The sequence below is a fragment of the Phascolarctos cinereus genome, unplaced genomic scaffold (genome assembly GCF_003287225.1).
Source record: "Phascolarctos cinereus isolate Bilbo 61053 unplaced genomic scaffold, phaCin_HiC Scaffold_726;HRSCAF=1367, whole genome shotgun sequence".
Classification (NCBI taxonomy): domain Eukaryota; kingdom Metazoa; phylum Chordata; class Mammalia; order Diprotodontia; family Phascolarctidae; genus Phascolarctos; species Phascolarctos cinereus.
The window spans coordinates 182,312,595-182,338,637 of NW_027556098.1; the positions used below are offsets into that span (position 1 = coordinate 182,312,595).

At 36.8% G+C, this 26,043-nt stretch overlaps 1 protein-coding gene across 3 annotated transcripts in view; it reads left to right on the forward strand.

The window, feature by feature from the left end:
- The window catches only part of FTCDNL1 (formiminotransferase cyclodeaminase N-terminal like), a 121,715-nt gene that overhangs the window by 50,575 nt on the left and 45,097 nt on the right, over positions 1-26,043 (forward strand). For all 3 annotated transcript variants that reach the window (XM_078146912.1, XM_078146914.1, XM_078146913.1), the window contains exons 2-4: positions 17,839-17,961; positions 20,771-20,866; positions 22,670-22,822. In XM_078146912.1, coding sequence (XP_078003038.1) covers positions 17,847-17,961; positions 20,771-20,866; positions 22,670-22,822 — 364 coding nt within the window. In that variant the 5' untranslated portion in view covers positions 17,839-17,846. The remainder of the gene's footprint in view (positions 1-17,838; positions 17,962-20,770; positions 20,867-22,669; positions 22,823-26,043) is intronic.

The window sequence follows — 26,043 nt, forward strand, 5'->3', positions numbered from 1 at the left end:
TTAAAAACTGATTAGAGATTTTATTCATTTGTTTAATATACTAACAAAAGAGATTTTGGAAACCTATAAAATGCTAATATACAAATCTTTGATTATAAATATTATAAACTTATGGCAAAGGGAGAAAATATTGACTGCTATCAAAATGATTTCTTTAAACACTGTAAAAAACAGTTGTGAGGATTATAGCACATAAAATACTGAATTATTCGGTATGACATTATTGTACTGATTAATGTATAGTTACTGGAAATATTTTGTCTGATTAGTTTTTTAGATAATTTGATATTAAACTTTACTAACATTTTAGTAATTACTAGGTTGTAGTTGATTTTTTCCCCTATAGTTGCCTTAGGTATATATGTATTAAATGTAAAATATATGTCAATATGTTACATTTATACCCATACCCTTAAGTTAACTTTATGTAAATTTTCATATATTTGATACAGTATGGCAATTATGAAAGAAAAGATTATGTATATAAATAAATCAACTTTACTAATATATATTCCTAAGGTAACTATAGAAAGAACATATATTATTTACATATAAAATGTGTCTATTACATTTAATATACATATGCTTAAGGCAACCATAAGGGGAAAAATCAAATATATTCTATTCATTGAATAAAATATTGGTAACTTTTACCATATATGACATATGCACAAAAATACAATATATCTAGATCTACAATATTTATCTATCATGGGTGTGATGCTTAAAGTCTGAACTACAACTAATGTTGAGATTAAATGCTCACACTTGCCGCTGTCATTGACTTTTGTCTGACACACTCACTAAACCCAAGCCATTCTGGTTCCAGAAGTTGGTGCAATATTCTGTGGGTCAGGCAAAAAAAAAAATCACAGCTTTCCTGCTCTGACACTTCAGTTAGCTCCTTGTCCTTATTCTAGTCCTTTTATTTTGTGTTAACACATAGAACTCTCTGTTGCACGTTCTAGGCCTTATACTCAATGGCTCCTTTTTTTTTTAATATCGAAATAGATCTTTTCCTTCTAGTGTTTCAATATTTAGATGTCCAGTACCACATGTTATTAGCTTAGAGCCCATCAAGTTGAACCTCCACATTTTACAGATGGGAAAACTAAAGTTTAAAAGTTAAATGACTTAGAAACATTATGGGTATAGAGTCAAGGCTAGATTTCTTAGTGCCTAGTAGTACAATGCCATACTTCCAATCAAAACATTCTTATGTTTACCCAAGATGTCAACCAATTAAACAATGAACAAACATTTATTAATCGCCTACTGTGTGCCAGGCATAACGGGGGCAGCTAGATGGTACAGAGGATAGAGTGGATAGAGTGCTGGGCCTGGAGTGAGGAAGACTTATCTTCCTTAGTTCAAATCTAGTCTCAGACATTTACTAGCTGTGTGAACCTGGGCAAGTCATTTAACTCTGTTGGCCTCAGTTTCCTCATCTGCAAAATGAACTGGAGAAGGAAATGGCTCACCACTCCAGTATCTTTACCAAGAGAATGGGATTGCAGAGAGTTGGGCATGACTGAAATGACTGAACAATAACAACTTGTGCCAGACACCATGCTAAGCACTGGGAATGCAAAGACAAGATTCTTAGAAGAGTCATATGACTTATAAGAGGGCCCCAGTGCTCCTAGAACTTATCTATTCTCACACTGTAGCCCAGGAGCTAGATTTAATGGACCTGATCCACTGTCAGTAGCTTATTTTAAGCTACTTTTTTTGGACCAGAACCGTAATTCCATTAGTACAGGGAACTCCTACTGAGGCACTTCTACCAATGCAGATTGGCACCTTTTCGGCAACTTATAGTCTTGGGAAGTTGCCTGGGTGACTAAGATAGGAAGTGACTTGCCAATATGTCACTCAGCCAGTATGTGATGCTGCGGAACAAAGACTGTCCTCTCAATCCTCCACTTCACCATTCTTTCTTTTTTAAAATAGTATTTGATTTTTCCAGTTACATGTAAAGACAATTTGTAATGTGCATTTTTAAAATTTTGAGTTCTAATTTTTTCCTTCCTATCTTTCTTCCCTCCTTCCTAAAAAGGTAAGAATTTTAAATAAGTTATATATGTGCAGTCATGTAAAACATATTTCCTTATTAGTCATGTTTTGAAAGAAGAAACAGACCAAAAGGGGGGAAAAACATGAAAAAGATAAAGTGAAAATAGAATGCTTTTATCTGCATTCAGACTCCATCAGTTCTTTCTCTGGATATAGATAGCATTTTCAATCATGAGTCCTTTGGAATTATCTTGGACCATTGTATTGCTGAGAAGAGCTAGGTTATTCATAGTTGATCATTGTACAGTGTTGCTGTTACTGTGTTGCAGTGTTCTCCTGGTTCTGTTCACTTCACTCAGTATCAGTTCATGTAAGTCTTTTCTGTTTTCTGAAATCTGCCTGTTCGTCATTTCTTATAGCACAATAGTATTCCATTATATTCACATACCACAGCTTGTTCATCCATTTCCCCAACTGATGAGCATCCCCTCAATTTCCAGTTCTTAGGTACCACAAAAAGAGCTGCTTTAAACATTTTTGTAGATATAGATCCTTTTCCCTTTTTTCACCATTATTTCTAATTGTTATGTGCAAAATAAATACAAGGTAATTTGTGGGAGAAGGCTCTAGCAACAAAGGAGGAATCAGGAAAGGTGTCATGCAGAAGGTAGGGTTTGAGCTGAGCTTTAAAGGAAACTAGGGATTCTTAGACATGAAGATCAGGAAGGAGGACATTCTAGTTAGGGAGGACAGGTTATGGAGATAGGAGACAGGTGTTAAATGTGAGGAACCACAAGAAGACCAGCTTAGCCAGAACAAAGAATGTATGAGAGAGAGAAAACTAGGCAGGTAGACTGGAGATAGGCTGCAGAGAGACTTGATTGCCAAACTCAGAAGTCTACATTTGATCCTAGAGGTAACAGAGAACCACAGGAGTTTCTTGAGGAGGGACACAAATAATGTGGTCAGACACATGCTTTAGAAATACTGCTTTGGCAGCTGTGTGCAGGATGGATTGAAGAAGGTTGAAATTCGAGTCAGGTAGACAAATTAGGCAACTATTGCAATGGCCTAGGTTAAAGGCAATGAGGGTCCATATAATAGCTGTAGCTGTATAAGTGGAGAGAAATGGATAGAAATGAGAAATGTTGGGTCAGAAAAATCTACAAGACTTGATAACCTACTGGTTATGTGAGGTGACAAAAGGTGAAGAGTTGATTATGACTCCAAGCTTAGAAAGCTGGGTGACTAAAAGGTTGATGATACCCATCACAGGAATATTTATTAGGAAACTTCATTCCACATGATTTAAGGATAGATGTTCATAACGCATAAATAGAGAAAATTTCCAATTTTGTAGCTATTCCAAAAGTGTCATAATTTTTTTTAATCATTAACAACTTGCATTACTTATGTCTTAGAGCTGTGGTGAAGAAAGTGATTTTCAGACTTCGAATTTGTACATAAATGTGAGTTCTTATTTAGATATGATACCTAAGCTGAAATAAGCAATGAATTCCTCAGAGATCCACAAGATGGTGCTGTCAAATGGAGTTTAGATCCTATTTAATCGTACCAATATGCTTGTTTCCAGGAACCTATTTATTAAACAGAATCTAGAAAAGCTATGCTGTACTAAAACTGGTAGTACATGGCCACATAGAACCGTAGACTTTCCATTGTAGTTTAGTGATGATTTTAAGAGGCAATGGAATTTGGTCAATAATTTATCTTTCACAATAGGGACAAGCAATACCTTCTCATGATAGTGTGTATGACATGTTTATCCTGTTAAATCCTTGGTCAGCTCAGCTTTTGTTTCCAACAACGTTTTGTGAAGGGACTGGGCTGGGACTTCACTTCAAGTCTTTTGACCCAATGCTTTTCTCAGTTGGTAAGGATAAGGACCATAAAGTGAAATTTTTTTTCCTTTAAAGTAGGTTTTTTTAATTACAAATATTAATGAAAGCCACAATATACATATGTAAGAGAAGAGATAATAATCCTTATATATGAATATGTGTTAGGAAAATGTTTATGATCCCCATTGAATTTATATACATATTTGTATTCAACCTGTTGGTATAGGTATTTCTTTGTTATTCTTAAGAACAAATTACCCAATTACATTACTCCTATATTTGAGGTTTGGTATAAGACTAGAAGATTAAGTACTTCTATAGAGCAAACAGTTTGAATAATATTCATTACTAAAAAAGGGACTCATCATTTTCCAGAGAATTTGATATCAGAATTGCCTGAAGAATACTTTTTATTCTGGAGGGTTTTTCTAGATTTTTCTGCTATTCATATTTTCATTAATCAGGTAAGAATTGTTTTTGCTATTCAAGGTAATCTTTTTAAAGGAATTGCCTCAAAAAAGCATTACGGTTTCATGGTAATGAAAATATTTTAAATTTAGAGGTTCTTTTTTCCAACTTGTAAGGAAACCATAAGATTGAGCAGTTTCACAGATTTCAGGAGAGTGAAGTTATTAGAAGCAACCAAAAGAATATACAGTGGAACTTGAGTTTAGATTTAAAGAAGTAAAACAGGTATTTCACACTGGCCATATTTATATTCAGCAGTAAAAGCACAGCGGAATCAAAAGTACTTTTACAGGCAGACCTATAACTGCAAATGTCACCAACTGAAGGAAGAGAAGAATTCCATCTGGAAGAGCTGAAGTGTAATACCGAATAAAAACTCCCAGCTCACATGGGGTAAAGAGAAATGGAAATAAAAAATATCTGATTGGCAAGGTTGGGGTGGGGGGTGGAATGAAGCAAGAAAAATAAGTAATTTTTCTCAAAACACAATAGATAGACCAAGAAATCTCCCAAGAGGAACAGCACTATGTAAGTGGTGAATAGGTTATACTGTTCTCCAAATAGAGTATTAAGAATGCCGATATTGCAAATGACAGAACAGTTGGGAAGGATATGAATGCAATGCAATCATACTGCCTGGTTAAGGATATGATTACTGAAAATCCATCATTCTTAACTGTAATTGTCTTTTCTATGAAATTATCTAATTTTAAATTCAGCTTTTTCTTAGAATTGAGAAATTTAGTCTCTGTACCAATTTCTCTCAAGTATTTTTAGGGTTAACTCCCAGCAACATATCTCTAATATATTTTACAAAAATGTGTCCATTTAGTTTAATGTCACCCATTTATTTGGAAGGTAATATAGATTTCAGTATTCCTGGTCTGTGGGACCAATATCTACCTAGGCTCTTAGTGAATTCTCTTTAAGTTTTCCTCAAGGGATACAAACTACTAATATACTTGGGAAAGTGAGAGAGATAAGATTGGAGATAAGGCAGATAGTTAAATAAAACGGACTCAATTTCCTGTCTGCCTCCTAAAGAAATAAATGTTTGCCACGCAAGGTAAATTGAAAGGAAAGAAACAGCAAAAATCTATTTAAAAACTGGGATATGTTGGGGGAAAAGAGACAATAACATTCTGGTTGCTATCATAACCATAGAAATTATTGTGCTGAAGGGACTGTCCCTCAAACTAGAGGGAATTCATGATTATCCAAAAGGGATCCTTTTCAAAACAAGAGAGACCCTCTCTGGACACATGTGGATTTTGAAACATGAATAAATATCTCTACTCACTGTCTCTGATTCTCACATAAAGAACTTCAACTTTCACAGAGGTTGAACCTAGCTCATCTTTACCGTATAGGTTCCTTTTAGAATTAACATTCATTTATAGATAGAAAGGAGAATGGAAGGGAATTTAAAAAATATTATTATAATCAAAAGTTTATATAGCTTTACTAGTACCATGCAAAAATACCCAGGTAGATTTACATCTCCTCCCTCCCTGCCCACGCCCCCCCCCCCCATTTCTGGTCGTGGGATTATAAAATTTAGAGTTGGAAAGAGCTTTAGAGAGCCTAAAATCTAATCCTTCATTTTATAGTTTAAGAAACTGAGTCTCAGAAAAGTTAAATGACTTGCTCAAGGCAACATAATTAGTAGCAGAGCTAACATTTGAACCTGATTTTGAATTCAGTGCTCTTTCATTTGTCATAGGAAGTAATGGGGTCATGCCATGTCTACTCTGAGATGACACTTCTAACCACAGTAAAGGGATACTTGATGAGTTGTTTTCTAGTAATGGTGATAAATTTGTCTTGATCCATTCACAGTCCTAGTCCATTCATATCATTATCATAATAATAGGGAACATTTATATACAGCTTCTACTAGGTGCCAGGCAGTATGTTAAGAGGTATACAATTATTATCTTATTTGATCTTCACAACAACCTGGGGTAGAGGGTAGGTGCTATTATAACCCCATTTTATAAATGAGGAAACAGAGGCAAACGGAGGTTAAGTGTCTGGCCCAGGGTCACACAGCCAGTAAGTGAATTAGGCTGGATTTGAACTCAGATCTTCCTGACTCTAGGCCCAGCACTCTATCTACTGCACCACCAATCTAACTGTAACTTTCTGTGAACTTTGAGACATAGCTGTAAAGAAGGATAAGATTAAGGAAAGAGTATAGACTGTGAACAAGATTAGAACTAAGATAAAACTTAGAACTAGAAGGAAATATATGATCCTCTAGCCCAACCTCCTCATTTTATAAGCAAAGAAATGGAGAAAATACATTATGGATAGTAGGAAGAATATTGTATCTAAGTAAGGAATTCTGGGTTTGAATCTTAGCTGTGTCCCTCATTACTCATGTGATAGTATAATCATCTAAACTCCATGGAGTTCAGCTTCTTCATCTGTACAATGAAAGTCTTGTACTGACAAGAGGATCTGTAAGGTATTTTCTAGCTCTAAATCAGATGTTACTACAACTGGTCTATCAAGATAAAACCAGCACCCATTAGTATATTAATTTCATGTTCCTAACAAACAGCTCACAAAATTAGAAAAAGAAATTTAGAGCTTCTTTAACCCTAGTCTTGGGTGTTTCTGAAAGATTTCACAGATTTTAGTTCACTTCCCCATAGATTGTTTTGTTGTTTCTTTAGCTTTGTTTACTGCATAGTTAAATGTCCAAAGGTGCTCTTAACCTGATTTCACAGTTACTCCTAAGTGGAAAGAGAGAATTATGTTAATAACCTTACATAGTTCATTTAACAATTAATGATTTTTTTTAGTTTTTAAAACAAAATTCATACCTTTTCTCAACTCTGAATATTTGTCTGCTTATAATGATACAAAGCAATAGTTACTGAAGAAAGTATGCACCTTAAATATATCTTTTCAATGGGACTACCACCATACTGGATCATTCTCCCATTTGGGAAGGGCCAGGTCTTAGATGGAAACCCTGACCAATTAACTTATGAAATTAGGACAGAAAGTATCAATCTGAAGACACAGTATCTTCTTGAGTCAATATTTCCGTATTATCTGTGGATGTTTGGCATTCTTAGACCATCTGACACTTTCTTTGTGTTTTTAATCATGTATGGAGGAAGAAGAAACTGAGTATAGCATTATTTGGTGTTCTTGAATACTCTTTCACTGGGTAACTGAGCTGTTAATGTAAAACAGTCCAAACAGAAATGGTAAAACAAGCAATTAAAATTGTTCGTGGTTGGCTTGAAAGTGAGTGACATTTTGGACAAGCAGTAGCATTGGTGAAAAGAGGAAAACATCTCCTTCATCATATATTTCAGTTTGTTCTTGAATTTTTATGGGCTAATTTATTTTTATAAATGTTTTATTTATACTTTTGGGGGCATATCATTAAATTTCTCAGTGACACCCCCAATAGTACATTCTTCCCCCTCCCCAAAGAAATATAAGTAAGCAAAACAAATACATTGACTACATCTGATAATATATGCCTCATACTAAACTCATACTTTCTCATCTCTATGCTCTGAGAATGGAAGTATATTTCACTGTCAGTCCTCCTAAAATCAAAATTGGTCACTGCATTAATTAGAGTTCTAATGGCCTTTAATGTTATTTTGATTTGTATTATTGTAGTCGTTGTATGAAGTATTTTCCTTGCTCAGTTCACTTTGTTGTATCAGTTCATACAAATCTTCCCAAGATTCTCTGATTTCTTCATAATTGTTGTTTCCTTTGGGCCAGTAATATTCTATTACACACACACACACACACACACACACACACATGCACACACACAAACATTTTGTTTAGCTATTCCCCAATTGATGGGTGTCTACTTCTATTTTTTTGGTACCATAAATAGTGCTGTTAAAATATTTCTATGCCAACCCCTTCATTTGACAGTTGATGAAATTAATGCCCAAGGAGATGAAGTAACTGCCAAGGGTCACACAGGTATTCCACAGAGAATTCAAACCTAGGTTTTTGCCCCTATCCTACAGCTGTTTCTCATGACTCATGATGCTTTCTAGAATGTCATTATTACAAAATCCCTGCATATAGACTTGCCTTTTGGTAAAGTTCAAAATCCACTTTAAGAATTGATTTTTAATTTTGTACTTAGAATGAATACTCTTGAAAACAATAAAGCTCAGGAGAAAAACTGCAGGAGATATTTCAGGCTAGTCTAAATTTTGCAGTATGAGTTATCACTGTACAAAGTATAAAAAAGATCAAGGAAAACTTAAATAAACTAGTTTAACACCAAACTCCTTGCTTAATATCATGTCACAGCATCATAGATCTCAGAGCTTGAAGTGACCTCAGAAGCATTATAATCTAAATTCTACCTAAGCAAGAATTCCTCATGCAACATACCTGACAAGTGGTCATCCAGCCTTTGCTTGAAGACCTCCATTGAGGCAGATAGCTTACTGAGGCAGTATGTGGCAGTGGAAGGAATCCTGACTCTATTGCTCCAGTGTGACCTGGGCAAATCACAAGCCACATTTTCCTCATCTACAAAATGAAGAGGCTGAACTACATAACCTCTAAGGTTCCTTCCAGCTGTAGATCTGTGGTCTGAATGTGGCCCATCCCACTTTGGGATAGCTTTAACAGTGGGAAGTTTGTTTTGATTTTTTTTGTTGTTTTTTTCCTTACATCAAGTCTAAACGTACCTCTTTGCAACAATTCATACATTGCTCCTAGTTCAGCTCTCTGGGACCTAACAGAATATGTCTAATCCCTTTTTCATGTGATAGCCTTTCAAATACTTAAATACAGCTATTATGTCCCTTTAAATCCCTTCAACAGGATAAACATCCCTTTCTAAAATGCATTTCCTAGAACTTAACAAAATACTCCAGATATAGTCTGCCTGATGTAGCCTACAGAAGGTTTCTCACCTCTCTAGGCCTTGACATATTCCTTTTTTAGTGCAGCCTAGCATTGAATTCTTTCCCCCCCCCCACTTATGTGCCATTTTTGACTTGTATTGAGGTTTCAATCCATTAAAACCCCCACATTTTTTTCCACACAAACTGCTGTCTAGCCACGCCTCTCCCATCTTTCACTTGTGAAGTTGGTATTTTTTTTTCAACCCACATTTAAGATGCCCTGACTGGGATTGAAGGGAATCTCATACAAAGTATAGAAGATGACCCCCTCCTGGATGCCCAGCTTCTGCTGCTCCATTTATTACATGTTCATTTCAAACCTAGATTCCATGCTCTTCCTACAGTTATTCTAGAAAATCTCTTATTGTTAATACACATTGTATTTGTGGTTTTAGCATTTTGGTTGTATCAGTAAGAAAGGGCAACAGAGATGACAATGTACAGCAATATGACCACCTAAGCCAGAAATCACTCTTACAATATGCATGTAATTGGTGCAACGTGATAAAGAAGAAGGCAGATTACAGGAGAGAAAATCTTCACCAGCAGTGGAAAACAGCATTCAATTTAGTGACTTCAGTCATGTCTCTCCCTTTTGTTCCCTTTGTATCATTCCCAATGCCAGCATCCTAGTAGAGGTCCTTATTACCCCCATGCGCTCAGGTATGGCAGTAGTCTCTTTACAAGTCTTTCCACCACAACATTCTCCTCTCTAGTCTCATGCCAATCTTCTCTACGTAGAGATTTTAGAAATCTCCTTTGCTCAAAAATCTTCAGTGGCTCCCTATTAGCTTTTGTGTTAAAAGTTCACATCCCTTACTGAACATTTAAGTCTCTCCACATCTGGTGCCACCCAGCTTTTTCAGTCTTAATTCAACAGTTCTTCTCTCCGCATTACAGCGTTGTTGTTGTTCAGTTGTTTTCAGTTATGTCTGACTCTTCATGACCCAGTTTGGGGTTTTCTTGGCAAAGATACTGAAATGGCTTGCCATTTTATTCTCTGGCTCATTTTACACACGAGGAAACTGAGGCAAGCAAGGTTAAGTGACAGTAACCAAACTGTATTACTCTGACTCATAGTCACATGCTCATGCCCCTGTTTCCCCCCCTGCCTAGGAATATTTTTCCTCTTTTTCTTCACCTGTTTGTTTCCTCTCTCTTCTTAAAGCTAAACTCGAGTAATAGTCTTTCTGCAAAGTCTTCTCTACTATTCTTAGTAAATAATGACTTTTCCCTAAAATCTTCACTTTGCTTTGAAATTCTTTGATGTACTTGGGTAATTGTTTGTACTATAGCCATCCAAGTTGCTCAACTGGACTGAAGCGGCCTCTGGGGATGGCTGAAACCACACAGAGCAAGCTAGAGCAGGAGAGTCAGAAATCAAACAGAAGTTTAATTTCAAAGTGAGGGAAACTGCTTAAAAGCAAGGATATTTGTGCCCGAGGTCCCGCCCCTAAGGGGGGATCTACAGCAGGGCGGGTAGATCTCAATATTTTTACCAATGGCTCTGCAGGTAGCCCTGACAATGAGAGGTAACAGTAACAATGAGACAAGTCTGATTCGTAGTAGGGCTTCATGACAGGAACATGGGTACTTGTCCGACCTCGTCCAGTGCTTGTGCAAGCTCATAGAACACCTGGGGGTGGTCAAAGCAGTATAATAATTATGTGATTTTGCTGTGGCTGAGATCATCCAGAGGGTGAGCACAAAGGATTGTGGGCACACCTTCCTTGCTGGGCTTTAGCTCTGGAAAATAGGATGTCTCCTAATATCTTGACATTCCCTACTAGACTGTAAGCTCCTTGAGCACAAGAATCTGGTCTTACCTAAACCTTGTATCTTCCCTAACACATTACATAGTGTTTTTCCTACAGCAGATGCTTCATAAAAGTTTGTTATATTGTAATGCATTTATTTCGTTTGGTTTTGCCTTTATTCACCAAGACCTGAACTGTGAAGAGCTCATTTTCAAGTTAGGATTGAGACACATGGGTGCAGACTACTTTGTCCCATTCTTACTACTTGCTATACCCTCTTTAAGGACATCAAATCTTTGGGTTTTTTTCTTTAATTAATATGAAAAAGCTAGCATACACAACTAAACAAGTCAGCATTGAAAACCATTATCTTAGAAAGCAGTTTAACTGTATGACCAAGTCCAAACAGAGCATGGACTTCCTTTAACTACATAAAGCAAAGAAGTAAACATTTAACATTTACTTTAGCCCACAATTTTCAAACATCCTATACCACATTGACCTAAAATACCAACCAACGCCACTTAAAACAAATTTCAATCATACTTCAGATTAACTCTCTCTATAAATGAATAAATGATTTGATTTTCTTGTTCTAGACAGAGCAAATTTTGAAATAATTCAAGAAAATGTAGTTGATATCTATGAAAACTGCATTACAAACCTAATTTGTCCTTATCCAAGGATGGTTCTGTATGTACTTTCCCTTGAGTACAGAGGATATGAAGTTAAAATAAGTATAGCCTTAGCAGGGGTTGACTGAAATATAGATAAAATTATTTGTGGCAGAATATATGAACAAACAACTGATTCAAGGCATTTGTTAAAATTCTCATTGCAATTATATAATCCTATGCATTATTTTTCATGTACAATAGAAAAAAAACTATTTTGTTGAAGAAACAGAACTTACAAATAGGATAGATTGTTTTTGTAGTTCTAAGTAGGACTGGTCTTTCTATGGAATAAGTTGGACACATATGTTTTACACTGAAGGATGGGTGGTTTTTGTGTAATTTTCTCAGAGTGGAAATGCTCCATTCTCTGCAGTAATGGTAAAAAGGAAAACTTTCTCTCTGTCTGTGTTAGAGCTTAGGATTTCCACCCAGTTGGTAACTTGGAGGGGCAGCACTTGTAGGACAGAGTGAGACCTTGTCATTACTATGTGAAAAAGACTGGGGACAAAAGAGAGTTATCCCAACACCTTTGCTCAGTGGTGTGGTGGGTTCATGGAGCCCCAGGAGACTATGTATCACCTTCTTTGCCTTCACTTCCACTCATTTGGATTAGTGAAGGGTCTGGTTACAAAATCTAAAATTTAGATTCTAGAAAAGTTTCTATCTGATTTGTTTATTTTCACGGGAAATCCATGGTTCCATAGAAAATAGCAATCATATCTAATATTATTGATACTTTTTTTTTTGTTCCCACCTACTTTCTTTTGGACATGTGCAATAATTAAATAAGACCGAAAGAACAGACAACACAAAAACAGAAACCAGGAAATAATTAATAAACTAAATAACTCACTCCTGTACTATTAAGAATCAACCTCAGAAAGTAAGTTTCTGAAGAAAGTGCTTAAAATAAGGAAAACATAATTAATGTATATCTACATTTTCCATATAACATGACATGTAGTACTTTCTGAAATTATGTCATTGGTAATATTATATGCATTATGGCTAAATTTATGGGAATGTTGATAATAGCCTTTCAATCTAGTAGAGAACAGGCATATATTTTGAACATTATTGCTAAAATTTTACTTGCTATTACCTCTTCTCTTGTTTCTTTCTCCAGCAAAATCTGATTGTTGTGTCCAAGCAATTAAACCATATTTTCTGGCAAGGACAATTTAGGTCTTGCTTTCCCTTGAATTGTACTTCTTTTTTTTTAACCTTTATTTTTAATTAACAAGTACTTATTTTCCCTCTTAACTCCACTGGGAAAAAAAAAAGAAAAACAAAACTGTTGTAACACATGTACATTTGTTATTTAGCCATTTCAGTTGTATCTGACTTTTTGTGACCTCATTTGGGGTTTTCTTGGCAAAGATACTGGAGTGCTTTGCATTTCCTTCTCCAGCTGATTTTACAGATGAGGAAACTGGGGCAAACAGGGTTTAGTGACTTGCCCAGGGTCAAGTTTGATCTGAGGCCGGGTTTGAACTCAGGGCCGGTGCTCCATCCACTGCACCACCTAACTGCCCCATCTTTAGTCTGCTTCTTGAGTCCATCATTTCTCTGTCAAGATATGGGCATCATGCTTCATAATGCACCTTTGGAATTGGGGGGGGTGGTAAAAAGAGAGGTGGAAAAGCAGGTTTGGTTGACACAATGGCTAAAACAAGACCAAAGATTTCCCCAGTCCTTATCTTTATTTCTTCTTGGAACTATGATTATGAAATGAAGGAAAAGAAGAAGATTGGGAGAATGAAAAAATGAGCTATTCTTTTCATTTTTCATCTTCTGATCAAAGAAATTATATCGAGCAATGATATGCCAGTGTCATCACGGGAACTTCCCTTGAGACAGTGAGGTGATCTCTGGGAGTGGGGAATTAGAGCTGAAGTCAACACAGTACATAGGGAAAGAACATCAGTGGCCTGTGGTAGCTTACAGAGTTCTCTGGCTGATGTCACAGTTATCTGGAGTTCAGCTTTTTGCTGTTAACATCCACATGCAAACCCATTAGAAATATGTCTCTCTATATATTGCATTATGTATGCAGATACAGTATAAAGCATACATATACAAATAGTTTCTTTCATTCCAAGGGATCCCAAAGCATTTTGCAGATTTAAACTGATATGTAAGCCACAAAGGAATTGCTTCCTTCACCACTGAAACATAGACACCTCTGGGGTGAAATGTGGCAACAGTTTGACAGGCAGAGCAGTAGCTTAGGCCAGGAAGGATTTATCCAATTAAAATTATGGGATGAATTTTGGCTGGCAGAATGTAATTACCAGACTTGGAATCAATCCAGGATCCTGAGGTTAACACCCCTCCTCTTGCCAACAGCCCTCCTACCTGCCAACACTCAGAGATGGAGAAGGCTGAATCTGACATAATCACACATAATACTGTTGTGACATCTAAGCACAATGATGATGATGTGAGAAGCATCATGAACCTGATTTTTTTTTAACACTCATTATGTTACTTATTTTTATGCCACATTAGGCTAGAAACCAAATGTCCACATAAATGTTACTTTCTCCAAATCTGTGGGTTTTTTTTAAATTATAATTAGAAATTAAAAATAGATTTAAAAATTAATTTCTTCCTTTCAAAGTTACTGCTTGGTGGTTATTTCACTTCAAGCAGGGAACTTTATCAAGATGGTGTCATTCACTCCTTGCTGCAAAATGAAAAAGAAATTCCATGGCTTCAGAGCACAAATGAATACCAGAAATCAGTGGCCTGGAAAAAGCAGTATTTGGTTACTGTCCTTTGTAACTTCCTGGGACTAAGTGGGCCTTTGAAAATCAAGGTCTGGGCCTGTTCCTGGGACCTACTGATTCGAGGTAGTACCAAGCAGTTTTATAGACACAGGTCCTCACCAGCTGTGGTACTGAAGTCAGGAGGACATTAAATAGGAGTATTTCCCTTCCTCCCCACTCCAGGGCTTAGGAATCTGGGCTGGGAAATGAGCCTCCTGCTGGCATACAATAAATGGGTGAGATCTGAAGCCTTACAAAAAAAGAAAAAGAAAAGCAAAAAGAAAGAAAGCCAATTTTTAACTAGAAAGAAATGCGGAACTGGGATGGACTAAAGGCAGGACAGAGGAAAACTGGGAACAAAAACCAAAATTTTAACTTCTAGGAGAAAAGGAAGCTATTGGTTGGGAGTTTCCAGAGAGCTCCATGGGTCAGGCCAAAATGCGAAAGGATGTGCAAAAAGAATTTAGGTCAATTTCTAGGACCTCGAGAAAGGACCAGGGAGGTCTAGTCTGGCAAGATTGTGGACTTGTCTTTTGGCCTGTGTCAACATGCAGGGTGTTTGCCACTCAGTCCCCTCTTTCTTCGGCCCTGCTCCTGGCCGCTCCCAACAACAAATTCTGGGGTTTGAGAATGGCTATACCTGCACTCTCCTTGGTCCCTGCAGGGAGAACTGAAGCTTGCTGCTGCTGCTGCTAACGCTAAAGCTAATGCTAATACTAATGTTAGTGCTAATGCTAGTGCTAAGGCTGCTGCTGCTAATACTTCTATTTTTAATACTGTTGCTGCTGCTGCTAATGTTGTTGCTGCCCCTGGGTGGCACAAACATAGTAGCAGTCTGTGTCCTTCAGTATCTTCCATCAGGCTGGCTCCATGCCCTGTGAGAAAGGACACCTAAGGGACCAAGTAAATATTGTGTATTCGGGACAAAGACAACACTCCCAGAAGTCATTTGCAGCTAAGAACTTCAGATCTTCAATGTGATTATCAGCTCCCAGAACCAAGACTGGCTTCCTTAGTTCTAGGGGAAAGGGTGATTTTCCTTCCCTTTAGATAAAGGTTTTTGTTGTCTTGAATACAGATTGCTCCAAAAGAACCCTATGGTGGTTATGATTGTCTCTGATCCCACTGTAATTGGTGGGAAGGATAGTATAGTGGAAAGGGTGCTGAGTTTGCAGTCAGGGGTCTTAAGTTCCAGTCATGTAGTACCTAGGTGACTTTGCAAGTTGCTTAACTTCTCTGCACCCATTTACTCTTCTGTAAATGAAAGTGGAATAACTGGGCTGTAAGGTCTCTTTCAACTCAAATTTTAGGATCCTATGACTTACATAGCTGCTAGATCTCTGATATTTTTGGTGAGAAAAAGCCCTCTAAAACCAATACAGGCCAGCACCTCTTTTCAATTTATAGCCTTAGAATTGCCTAGACTCTAGAGGGGTTTAGTGACTTGCCCAAGGTCACACAGCCAATATGTGTCAAAGGTGAAACTTGAACCATATCTTCCTGGCTTTAAGGCCAGTTCTCTATCCACTATACCGAGGACCTTCTGAAAGGAGATTTAAAATATATTCTAGCTTAACCTGCTCATTTGCCAGAATGACAAACTGAGAACCAAAGCAGTTCAATGCCTTGAGTTAGGAAACTCACCATGACTCCTTTGAAGATGTCTACTATATTCAGCACTTAGTAGCACTGTAATTCTAGCTCCAAGGACGGAGAAAGATGGTTTCTCAGCATGACTGACAAAAACAATTTAAAACATGGCTGATTGTGTTCCAAGGCATGTGTGGACCAGGCAGGTGAACCTCAAAACCACAAAATACACAACCCTAGTACTATGTTGGTGACACAAAAGTATTTGTGTCAGTGATACAGAAGGGAAGGAAAGACATGGCTAGGTTACTCGTGTTCAAGTACAATTCTCCCTGGGTCTCCCTTATGCCTGGTATAAGCACCAAGTCCAAGTCTTTGCTGGGGAGGTGGATTTTCTCACACCATCTTTCTGTGAGTTAGCTGTCCACAGGGAATCCAAATGTGGAATGAGAGGATGAAACTAATCCTTTCTTGTGCACTGCTAGGGGTTGCCATAAACACCATTTGTTAAAAAGCATAATTATGTTGGGAAAGTGCCTGATGAGACAATTAAGCTACATAAACACACTGAAAACAAATGAAAACCAGAAGACGCCTACACCCCTTGTGTAAAGCAATTTTTTGTTTACATAGTAACTAGAGAGGTCTGAGAGACTTTATTACAACAATGTTATTAATGTCTATAAAATCTAATAACTATGTTTTTATGAATTTTCAATTAGGAGATGGTTGTCAGAATGTGAAAATCTGCCTGCAGACCTAAAGCAGACATGAAGCCTCAGAACTGCTCCAGATTAAGTTGATTAGGTCAAAATACAGCTTTAGTATACAAAATATGGCAGATATGTCCAGTGAAATCCCTGCCCCACACCGTACAACATGTTTAATTTAAAGTAGTTAGCTTACATTTTGTCTGAGAATAGTTAATTACTCATTAGTATCATATTAATTTCTCACTACAGAACTGAAGAGGTTCCAAGACCAAATGATGGCCTGATATTGGAAAGGAAATTAATTTTTAAGTGAGATATCTTAAGTTCTTCATACTATTAAAGTGTCACTTGGTGGAATGGAAAAAAGAATTGGCTGTGTTACTCTGGTGCCCCGAAAAAGTCAGGGTGCCTTCCAAGACAATCTTTTTAACCAGCAAAATCAACCCTCAAAGTATCCATAAGGAACAATAACCATATGAATCCAAGTACCTTAATCCCCAAAGTACCAAAATTACCTGGAATTTACAAGTGATTCAGAAACTGTAGAGATAAAAAATTAAAAACTCATTAAGTCAGTATTAAGCTTATTAACTTAAACACCCAAATCAAGCACAAAAATGGTACAAAAGTAATGTTACAGTAAAGCACAATCATTTGTCTATATAATATCCATACGATAACTTCTAGGAATACCTTTTTGCTTGCCATAGCTGAACCTGGAGTAGGAAGGGGATGCTTATAGGTAAAGAAAGCACATTATCACTGTCACACACATTTCTTTTATTCAACTAGATCCATATTAGATATTTTACATACTAGATATTCATCAATACTATTAGTAATGTCACAATTGTATTTTATTGTTATTCAAGGTTGAAGCAACCACTTAGGAATAAATTCTCCAATAATTACAATTTGTACTGCCTTGTTTTAAAATATATTGTCTTGCACTAGAAAAAAATGAAAGAATGAACCAGTGAAAGAAGCCAGAGAGACCAAAAAAAAAAGAATGTGAATAAACCCATAGGGATTGAAACTGAATAATCATTTGTATTTTTCTCTTTTAAGAAATTACAATGTCTTCTAGCAGACTGGGGCTCCGTTTGGCTGCCTGTTTACTAAACATTTCTGAAGCCAGAAGAAAAAACGTAGTTGAGAAAATAGCAAAAGCTGCTCTTTTTGAAGAAAATGGTAAGAAAAAAAATCATTGTAGGTTAGTATTGTAGTTTATTAGTAATATTTTTCTGCTGTGAAAACAATAACTGCAGAGTATTTATTTAGTTTGCCTAATTTTTTCCTTCCTTTCACTCTCTTTGCTTTTCCTGGTGTTTTCCTAGCTGATTTATTATGCAAGACTCCAGGAGACTGAGACAAATCTACACATATGTTTAAGAGTACTATCCTCTTAGAATGCCTACTTACCCTTGACATTGTAATTCCCCATATTTCTGAAAAAACATACTGTGAAACATGTTGATGGAGTGCAGAAGGATGAAATCTTTACTCTTGAGACTTAACATTATTCTAATTTGCCTTTTGATGACATTTTTTACCCTCCTGATTGCTTATTAATAGAAGTGTGTTTGCATAGAACTTGTTACCCATGGAGTTAGAGAATCTTTATAAACCAACTTATTCTCAAAGAATTTCTGGAGGGAAGGATGTATGATTTTTAATTCATTAAAAAAAAAACTACAAGGACTCAGGCCCCTGCAATTAAATGACTGATTTAAGATCACTCAGCAGCTCATTGGCAGGACTTGTAAACAAGACTTTTAGTCTTTTGCCTTCAAAGCCTTAATATCTTGAAGGATGATACTCTTTAAAAAATAAAATAAAACAAAACAACCTCCCCCAAAAAAACCCTCTCCCAAAACATTATTGAGATGTTTTTATGAGGACACATTATTGCAGGGATATTTAATCATGGCTTTACAATTTTAAAACACTATTCACTGTAAGCCTTATGTAAATGATTTATAGTAAAATAACATTATTATTAATCAGCCTGTCCTTGGCAATAACAGATGAACATTAATGCCATCATCACCAGACAATACTTAAAACAATGTCTTTGAATGGAGTCATTTGTTTTCTGTATTGATTTAAACGGGAAGGGATTTTTTTTTTAAAGCTGTTTTTAAGCTATCAATGCATTCCAATTACTGTCTTGAATCCTGGCAGAAGATGGGGCTATCTGTGAAAACACCTGTTAAATGCTGATAAGAAAACTCCTTTGGAGTTGGTATGCAGCTGTGCTTTTTCATCCTCTTTGCTTTAAGAGCCAGTTCTGGCTCATTGTCAGAAGTAGCACCACTTAATGGGATTGAGTTACCTGTCTCTGTGATGAAGTGAATATGCAAAGAAATGTGTGGAAGCCACACACTGATGGATGCCCAGGTCTTGACTCATAGTTTTTATCAGCTTATTAGTGGCAACAGCTCAAATGGAATTATAGCTATTATGCTCCATTACAAATACCAAACAATTTACTTCTGCTGAGATTCATACTGACAGCTCATCCTGCCAGCAGTAATTTTTTTTCTATATGTATGCTTAAGAAATTGCAGGAAAGAGTGTTTTATTCTTTCAGCATTTTATTCGATTGAAACATGAAACTGAGAATGAAAGCTTTTCAGAAAAAATTGAGGATGAAAAATAAAATAATTTTCTCTCCCACAAAAAGATAGAATGTATAAAAAAAACCCCACTACAAAGGGAGGAATGGATGAATTGCTTACATACATATTAACATATATACATATACATTTAAATGTTTTTTGATAAATAAGCATGGAATCAAATAAGACAATGGACAAGTTGTTTTCCAAGCATTTCTATAGCATGTATTTTTAAGTTAGTTAAAAGAACAAGATCTTTTTTTAAAATAACATTTATAATTAAGTAAAAATGAGAAAATTGAAATTACTTTAGAAGGTCTTAGGTAAAGTTGTCAATGTCTGTTCTTAACTCATCACCACAGCAGTGCTCTATGCATGTTTGTCTGGCTATGAGTGAGTGACATATGTTTATCTTCTCACATTATTAAAATTAAGTGTTCAATGCTGCCTTAGGCACTGTGGTTCCTGGGTGTAACCTCTTTTTCCCTTGCTCTGAAAAGATTAATTGTTAGGCTGCCAGGAGGATACAGGGACAAGGTATATAATAGCAAGAACTAAAGATTAATTACCACCTAAAACTTTTGTCCTTCACTTTGAATTTGTTTTTGTAGGCTTAAGAGAAACTTTTAAAAAGCCAGGCTCAGGCTCGTAAACTTCCAAAATAACTTTGAGGCTGACTGACTGTGTGGCTGAAAGTTTTGGTAAAGGATGTGGCAACTTTCTCCTCTAGGTCACAGATTCAAGTGAGTCACTAGCCACTGGAAACTGGAAGTCATTAACATCTGAAGGCTGTTTGGTGGTCTCTGAAAAGAGCTGATGGTGTCAGGCTTGTCTCTAATGGACAGGTGCATACATCACACAGACCACTAATTGGCAAGCTTCAGATTTGCCAGATGTCAGAGTCTGACCCAGACTAGTAGAGTTGAGGGTGTCAGAAGAAAGGGAAATATGAACAAGGGAAGACTGTGACAGAGGCTGAGAGATATGGATTAGGATGGAGATTGATAAGGAGCACTTGGAGTGGTGGGAATCCAAACCCAGAGATTTTGGAATCAAAGCCAGAGATTATGTCTCAGTTTGAGCTGAGAGAACTTGAGCCAACTCCATAGGAAGTCCAGGGGCAGATAGACCCACTGAATGAAGTACAATACCCTGTTTGGCTCCTCAAGTCAAAAGCTCATATTACTCATTTCCTACCTATTTCATTCTCAGAAGGTTGTCACCTCCAAGTTTTTCATCCCAGAATTCCCCATTTGTGGATCCCCTTAAATATAGTCCTTGAAAAATTAAAGAGTCAAAGAAGTATGCCATTTAGAGTTTTTCCTTAAATCATTAAAATAATTTCTGAGAATCTGTGCTTTGTGTTTTTTTCCCTAAAGGAAAGGAACATTCTGAAGCTACAGTGCTCAATATATTTTCTGATTATGATTATAACAGATCAGTTATAACAATAGCAGCACCTGTTGAGAAGCTGGGTAAGAGTTTTTTTTTAAAATGTATATATGATGTATTTCTATGGAAGACATAGGGCTGACTGTATGATTGCCTGTTTAATTCTGTAGTGCTCTATGTGGAGTTTTTAGAAAGGAACATAATTTCTTTCCATTAAATTGGGAGTCTACTCCAAACAAATAAACAAATAAAACAGTATTTCCTAATTTCCCTAAACCCCTAGGATAGGGATAGAGACTGGACCTATGATTTAATTCATATAGGAGAGTCTTGGATGAATAAGCTCCCTCTGCCAAAGCAGATCTGTACCCTCTTTGCAATTTGTAGTTTTACAGAGTTGGCAGAGCACTGGAGGTTAAGTGACTTTGCCTAGGACCACACATCCACACCTCTGGAATTGTTTACATTTTATTTGTGATTGATTCTGGGAGTCCAAGATTAATGGTTTTCTCATGTGGAGGACTGTCTCAGACTGTTGGTGGCTAATAGTCACTTTCAAATCAATGCTTAGGAGAAACATTTTAAAAATGGCTATTCCTATTTTTACTGTTTCATCTATTTCAATAGACTTGGAAGAAGCAGATCCAGCAGTCGGTGCCCAGGGTGGGAGTCAGGAACCAGGAGTTTCTTCTTTTGTTGTGCTAGTGGCTTGAGATTTACTACCCCTGTTTGAAAATGGAGAAAATAGTTGCTTTATGTTGTCAATTTATTAAGTGTCTATTATGTACCAGGCACTGTGTTGAGCACTGTTGACAGAGATTATGTGTGAGGGTTGATATCATTTGCAAATGAATTAAAATTTTTGGAATAAAAAAGTTATAAAAATAGAATTATTTTATTATTTGGTAAAGGATATACACACACACACACACATAGACAGATGGACACACATACATGTATATATGTATATATGCATGTACACAAACACACACAATTTCTCCCCCACCCCAGGCTTAGTTTTAGACTCAGCAGATTTTCCTTTTAAAAAGGGCGTACTTGGTTTTATTAAAAATGAAGTGCTATCTTGATAAGATAGCTCATTACTCTCAATAATATATTCCATTGATTATTATGATAAAGGAATCAGTTCCCTGTCTACTTCTACTTTTAAGGTGATACCATGCTAGACTTTAGGTAAATACAAAGCCGACAGCAGAATGGCAGTCTCAAGTACTTTCCTATGAAATAATTAATAAGAATAGTAGCTCACATTTATGTAGCACTTTCTCTGTGCCAGGCATTATGTTATCACATGGAATGCTCACAGCAAGCTGGGGAGGTAGGTGCTGTTATTATTCTCAGTTTACAGTTAAGGAAAATGAGGCAATCAGAGGTTAAATGAACATCTGTGGGTCATACAGCTAATAAATATCTTAAAGTCGATTGATCTTCCTGACTCCAAGTCTAGCATTGTATCTACTATACCCAAGCTGCTAAAGTTTAAAAGTTGTCATTCTGACCAGTGCTTGTGTTGTATTTATTAAAATGTTTCACAAAATAAACATCCTGAAAATAATATGAATTTTAATCAGATTTACCTGATTTAGCCAATCAGAAGAAAACATAAAGAAATCTATTATTATAAGTGGAGCAAGTGGTTTAGAGTCTAGACAGATAAAATGAATGATTTTTTCCCCCTCATGGAGTAAAAAAGTTAGTAAAAAAAAACCTAAACTTTCTTGACAACCGAGGGGGTTTGTTGAGTGTTTTATTTTTAATTAATGTAGGGTGGAGACAACCCATAAACAGACCATTGGAGGAAAAACAAGTAGTAATTAAGGTTTTAGGAGCAATTTAAGTATCATTCTCAATTTTATATTTCTTAGTCAACTCTGTTCTTGCTGCATGTGTGGAGGCTTTCCAGGTGATTGATATGGAGGTTCAAGAAGGAATTCACCCTTGCCTTGGAGCAGTGGACCTCATTCCCATCTACCCTCTTTCTGGAGTAGGAGTCGAAGAGTGTGGAATGGTGGCCAGAAGTAAGTAAAAGTTTGGGCTTGTGTGTTATTCCCAAATGTAAACAGGTTTCCCAAACCGAAACAGCTTGTGTGGCAGAGAAGAATCACTTGGGGACTCCCTCTGGAAAGGAGGGCTTTAAGGAATTGTATGACCACAATCTGTGACAATGCAGCTCTCTTTGATTGCATGCAGCACTATCTTCATTTGGGGGGAACTCATGCTTTTCTTCTCTATGATGTTGCTCTTGAGATGCTTAAGTAGTATATGGCAGAAAGACCACTGAAAATTGGGTTCCTACCTCCCCGTGTAGGCTCACCATAGATAATGAGGCAAACAACGGTAGTTTCTAATGAGTTCCTTAAACTATTATGGCAGTATGGTGGTGTAGTTTGCCCATCTGTGTCTTATTTTCTTTGAGAGGGGGTAATGATGAGGTCGAAAAACCCACTTAGATTTTAACTCCTCCCTTGCCTCTGATTTTCTCGCTTTCACTTACCCACTGCCTTTGGTAAGATTTCCTTTGGAGCTAAAATGTCACATGCTTGCCTTTCACCCCAGGGGTGAGTTTAATTTGGAAATTTTGAGCCATGTCACTTGAGGTGTTTTTGAATTAGGTAAATTGGAGGGGAAAGGATCCTTTGCCTGGACTGTCTAGCTGAACTACTGTTAATTACAATATATACAGGCTCATAACAGTTGGGGGAAATTCTGTCTTTGGATAATTGCATTCTTCTTGGTATGACTTCAGTAGGAATGGCATATCTCCTTTTTATTATGTTTTCTTTCTCTTTTTAAAATAATGAATTGCCTAACATTTTGGCTATAAATTTGGAATTTAGATGAGACAAATGGTAACAGATACATCGAATGCTACAAATAGGAAGCATGATTATGTTTCCAAAAGAACATTTCACAGCTTATCCTGCATTTTAATGTGACCTGATGATTGGAGAAGCCATTTCCCAGGGAAACTTTTTGCCAGCATTGACTTCATTTTTAATCTAACAATGAGTTAAGGTTCAGTAAGGGAAAAGAAAATTTTTTCGGGGTGGGAGGGGGGAAGGAAGTGTTCAGACCTGTCCAGACCAGATAATGATTTTAATTGTCTTCAAATCAATGATAGATAATTACATTAAACCTCAAATTAGCTAACACATGAAGGACTTCATTACAACAGGCCCAAGCCTCCCCAGATGTTCTTCCTGTATAGAAGACAGTTGTGTATCATAGGACCAGGCTACAGTACTTTTTCCCTCCCTCACCCTCTTGGTTTGTTGGCAGCTACTGTACCTCATGATTTAAACATGGACATTTCTAATTAAATGAGAGCTCAGCTGCATTCTTGAACTAATTTATAACATTTGATTTGAAATGTAATAGCTTCAATCTTCCTCTGATTAAAAACAGTCGTATACTGTACATGGTTACTATTTTGATGCTCCAACATGCAGTTTTTATTTTTACATTCCCCTTTCTACACAGCTGTTCAACTAATATCTTCCAATATTTTTTTAATTTTTATTTTTTGGTAACAGCATGTTCATAAGGCAGAACTATTCAAATTCCACAATGCTTAAGTTCTCAGGAAAGTGGTGGGATATTTTCAGCTCTTAGAGGGAAAACCTTCCTGAAGAAATCAACCATGGTGTTTAAACTGGTGATTAGGTGTGGGTGTTGTTTTGTTTTATTTTGAAGTGGAGAGGGAGAAAAGGAGAGGGCAGTTTTCACAAGTCATTAAATCACGATGGGATTGCCGAAGGAAGGTCTGGTAATTCACGAATGTCATTCCAACTGTCTCTTCCTTTCAAAGACATTATGTCTGCTCTGGTTTCCCTTTTCTCACTTTAAAATCTTGAACCCTGTAGTTAAGCTGGACACTGTCTTCTATCTTGAATCTCTTGATTCCTTGTCCTGTCATCACTCATTCTTTCCCAAACACCAATCCTGAATTAATCCTGCCATAAGCTTTTTGTGTTCCTGCTCCTTTGCTCCTGAACAGCAGTGGAGGAAGTTACACAAATGTGCTGAATCCCCTACACATTTTTGTTATCCAGTCTCAGCTGGCCCCTCATTGCTAAACACTAATTCTTTTTCTCTTCCCTAATTTGATCTCTATCCCACTTCCGTTAGCATATGTTCCAAACCTTCTCTTTTCAAATAATGTATATCATCTTCTCCCTCTCAGCAGAGGATGTTATCTCACACTTAGTTGAAGAAATTGAGGCCATATGTCTCATGGTCCCTTTTCTTCCCAAGTCTACACTTCAAATAATATCTACATCATTCCCCACTCTCTCCAGTCCCCACATTGCTCCAGTCTCAGCAGAAGAGGTAGCCCTTCTTGTAAATCCCTGCCCCTCTACTTGTGCCCTTGATTCTACCCCCTTCCATCTCCTCTGTGAGCTTGCCTCTTTGATCCTCTCTCTAATTTTCAGTTTCTCCTAATCTACTATCTTTACTTCTTACAAACATGCTTAGATCTCCTTCGCTTTAAAAGCTTCCACTTGACCTTATCATCCCCTCAAGCTATTGTCTTGCATAGATTCTTTTCACAGCTAAATTCCTAGGATAAAGAAAAAGAAAAGCAAACAAAAGAATATAATGCCTCTGGTTCCTTCCTTCTCCCTTCCTAACACCTTGCAATGTGTCCTGTAGCATCATCATTCAATTAAAACTTCTCTCTATGTGGAAACATAGTCACACTTCCTATTTGTAGAACTCAATGTATCTGTTATCATTTGTCTATAACATTACCAATGATCTCACTATTTCCAATTCTAATGTCTTTTTCTCGGTACTCTTACTCGTTGACATCTGCAGCATATGACACTATTAATTACCATCTCCTAAATACTCTCCCTTCTCTGGGTTTGTCCGCCACTCTTCTCTCCTAACTTGTTCCTAATTGGTTGTTTCTTTTCAGTCTCTTTTGAGGTTAACATCTATGTCCTCCCAGCTATATGTAAGTGCACCCTAGGGCCTTCTTCTCTCTCATTACTATACTCTTGGCTATCTCATCAGCTCCTGGGAGTTTAGTTATCAACTTTAATCAGACAGCTCCCACATCTAAATTTTAAGCCTCCATCTTTCTCCTAACCTATAATCCCACAACACCAACAGCCTATTGAACATCTCCAACTGGATATCCCATTGGTATCTGAAACTGAGTATGTTCAAAATGGAACTCTCTTCTCCAAACCGACCCTTCTTTCTCTCTTTGCTAAGGGCACGACCATCCTTC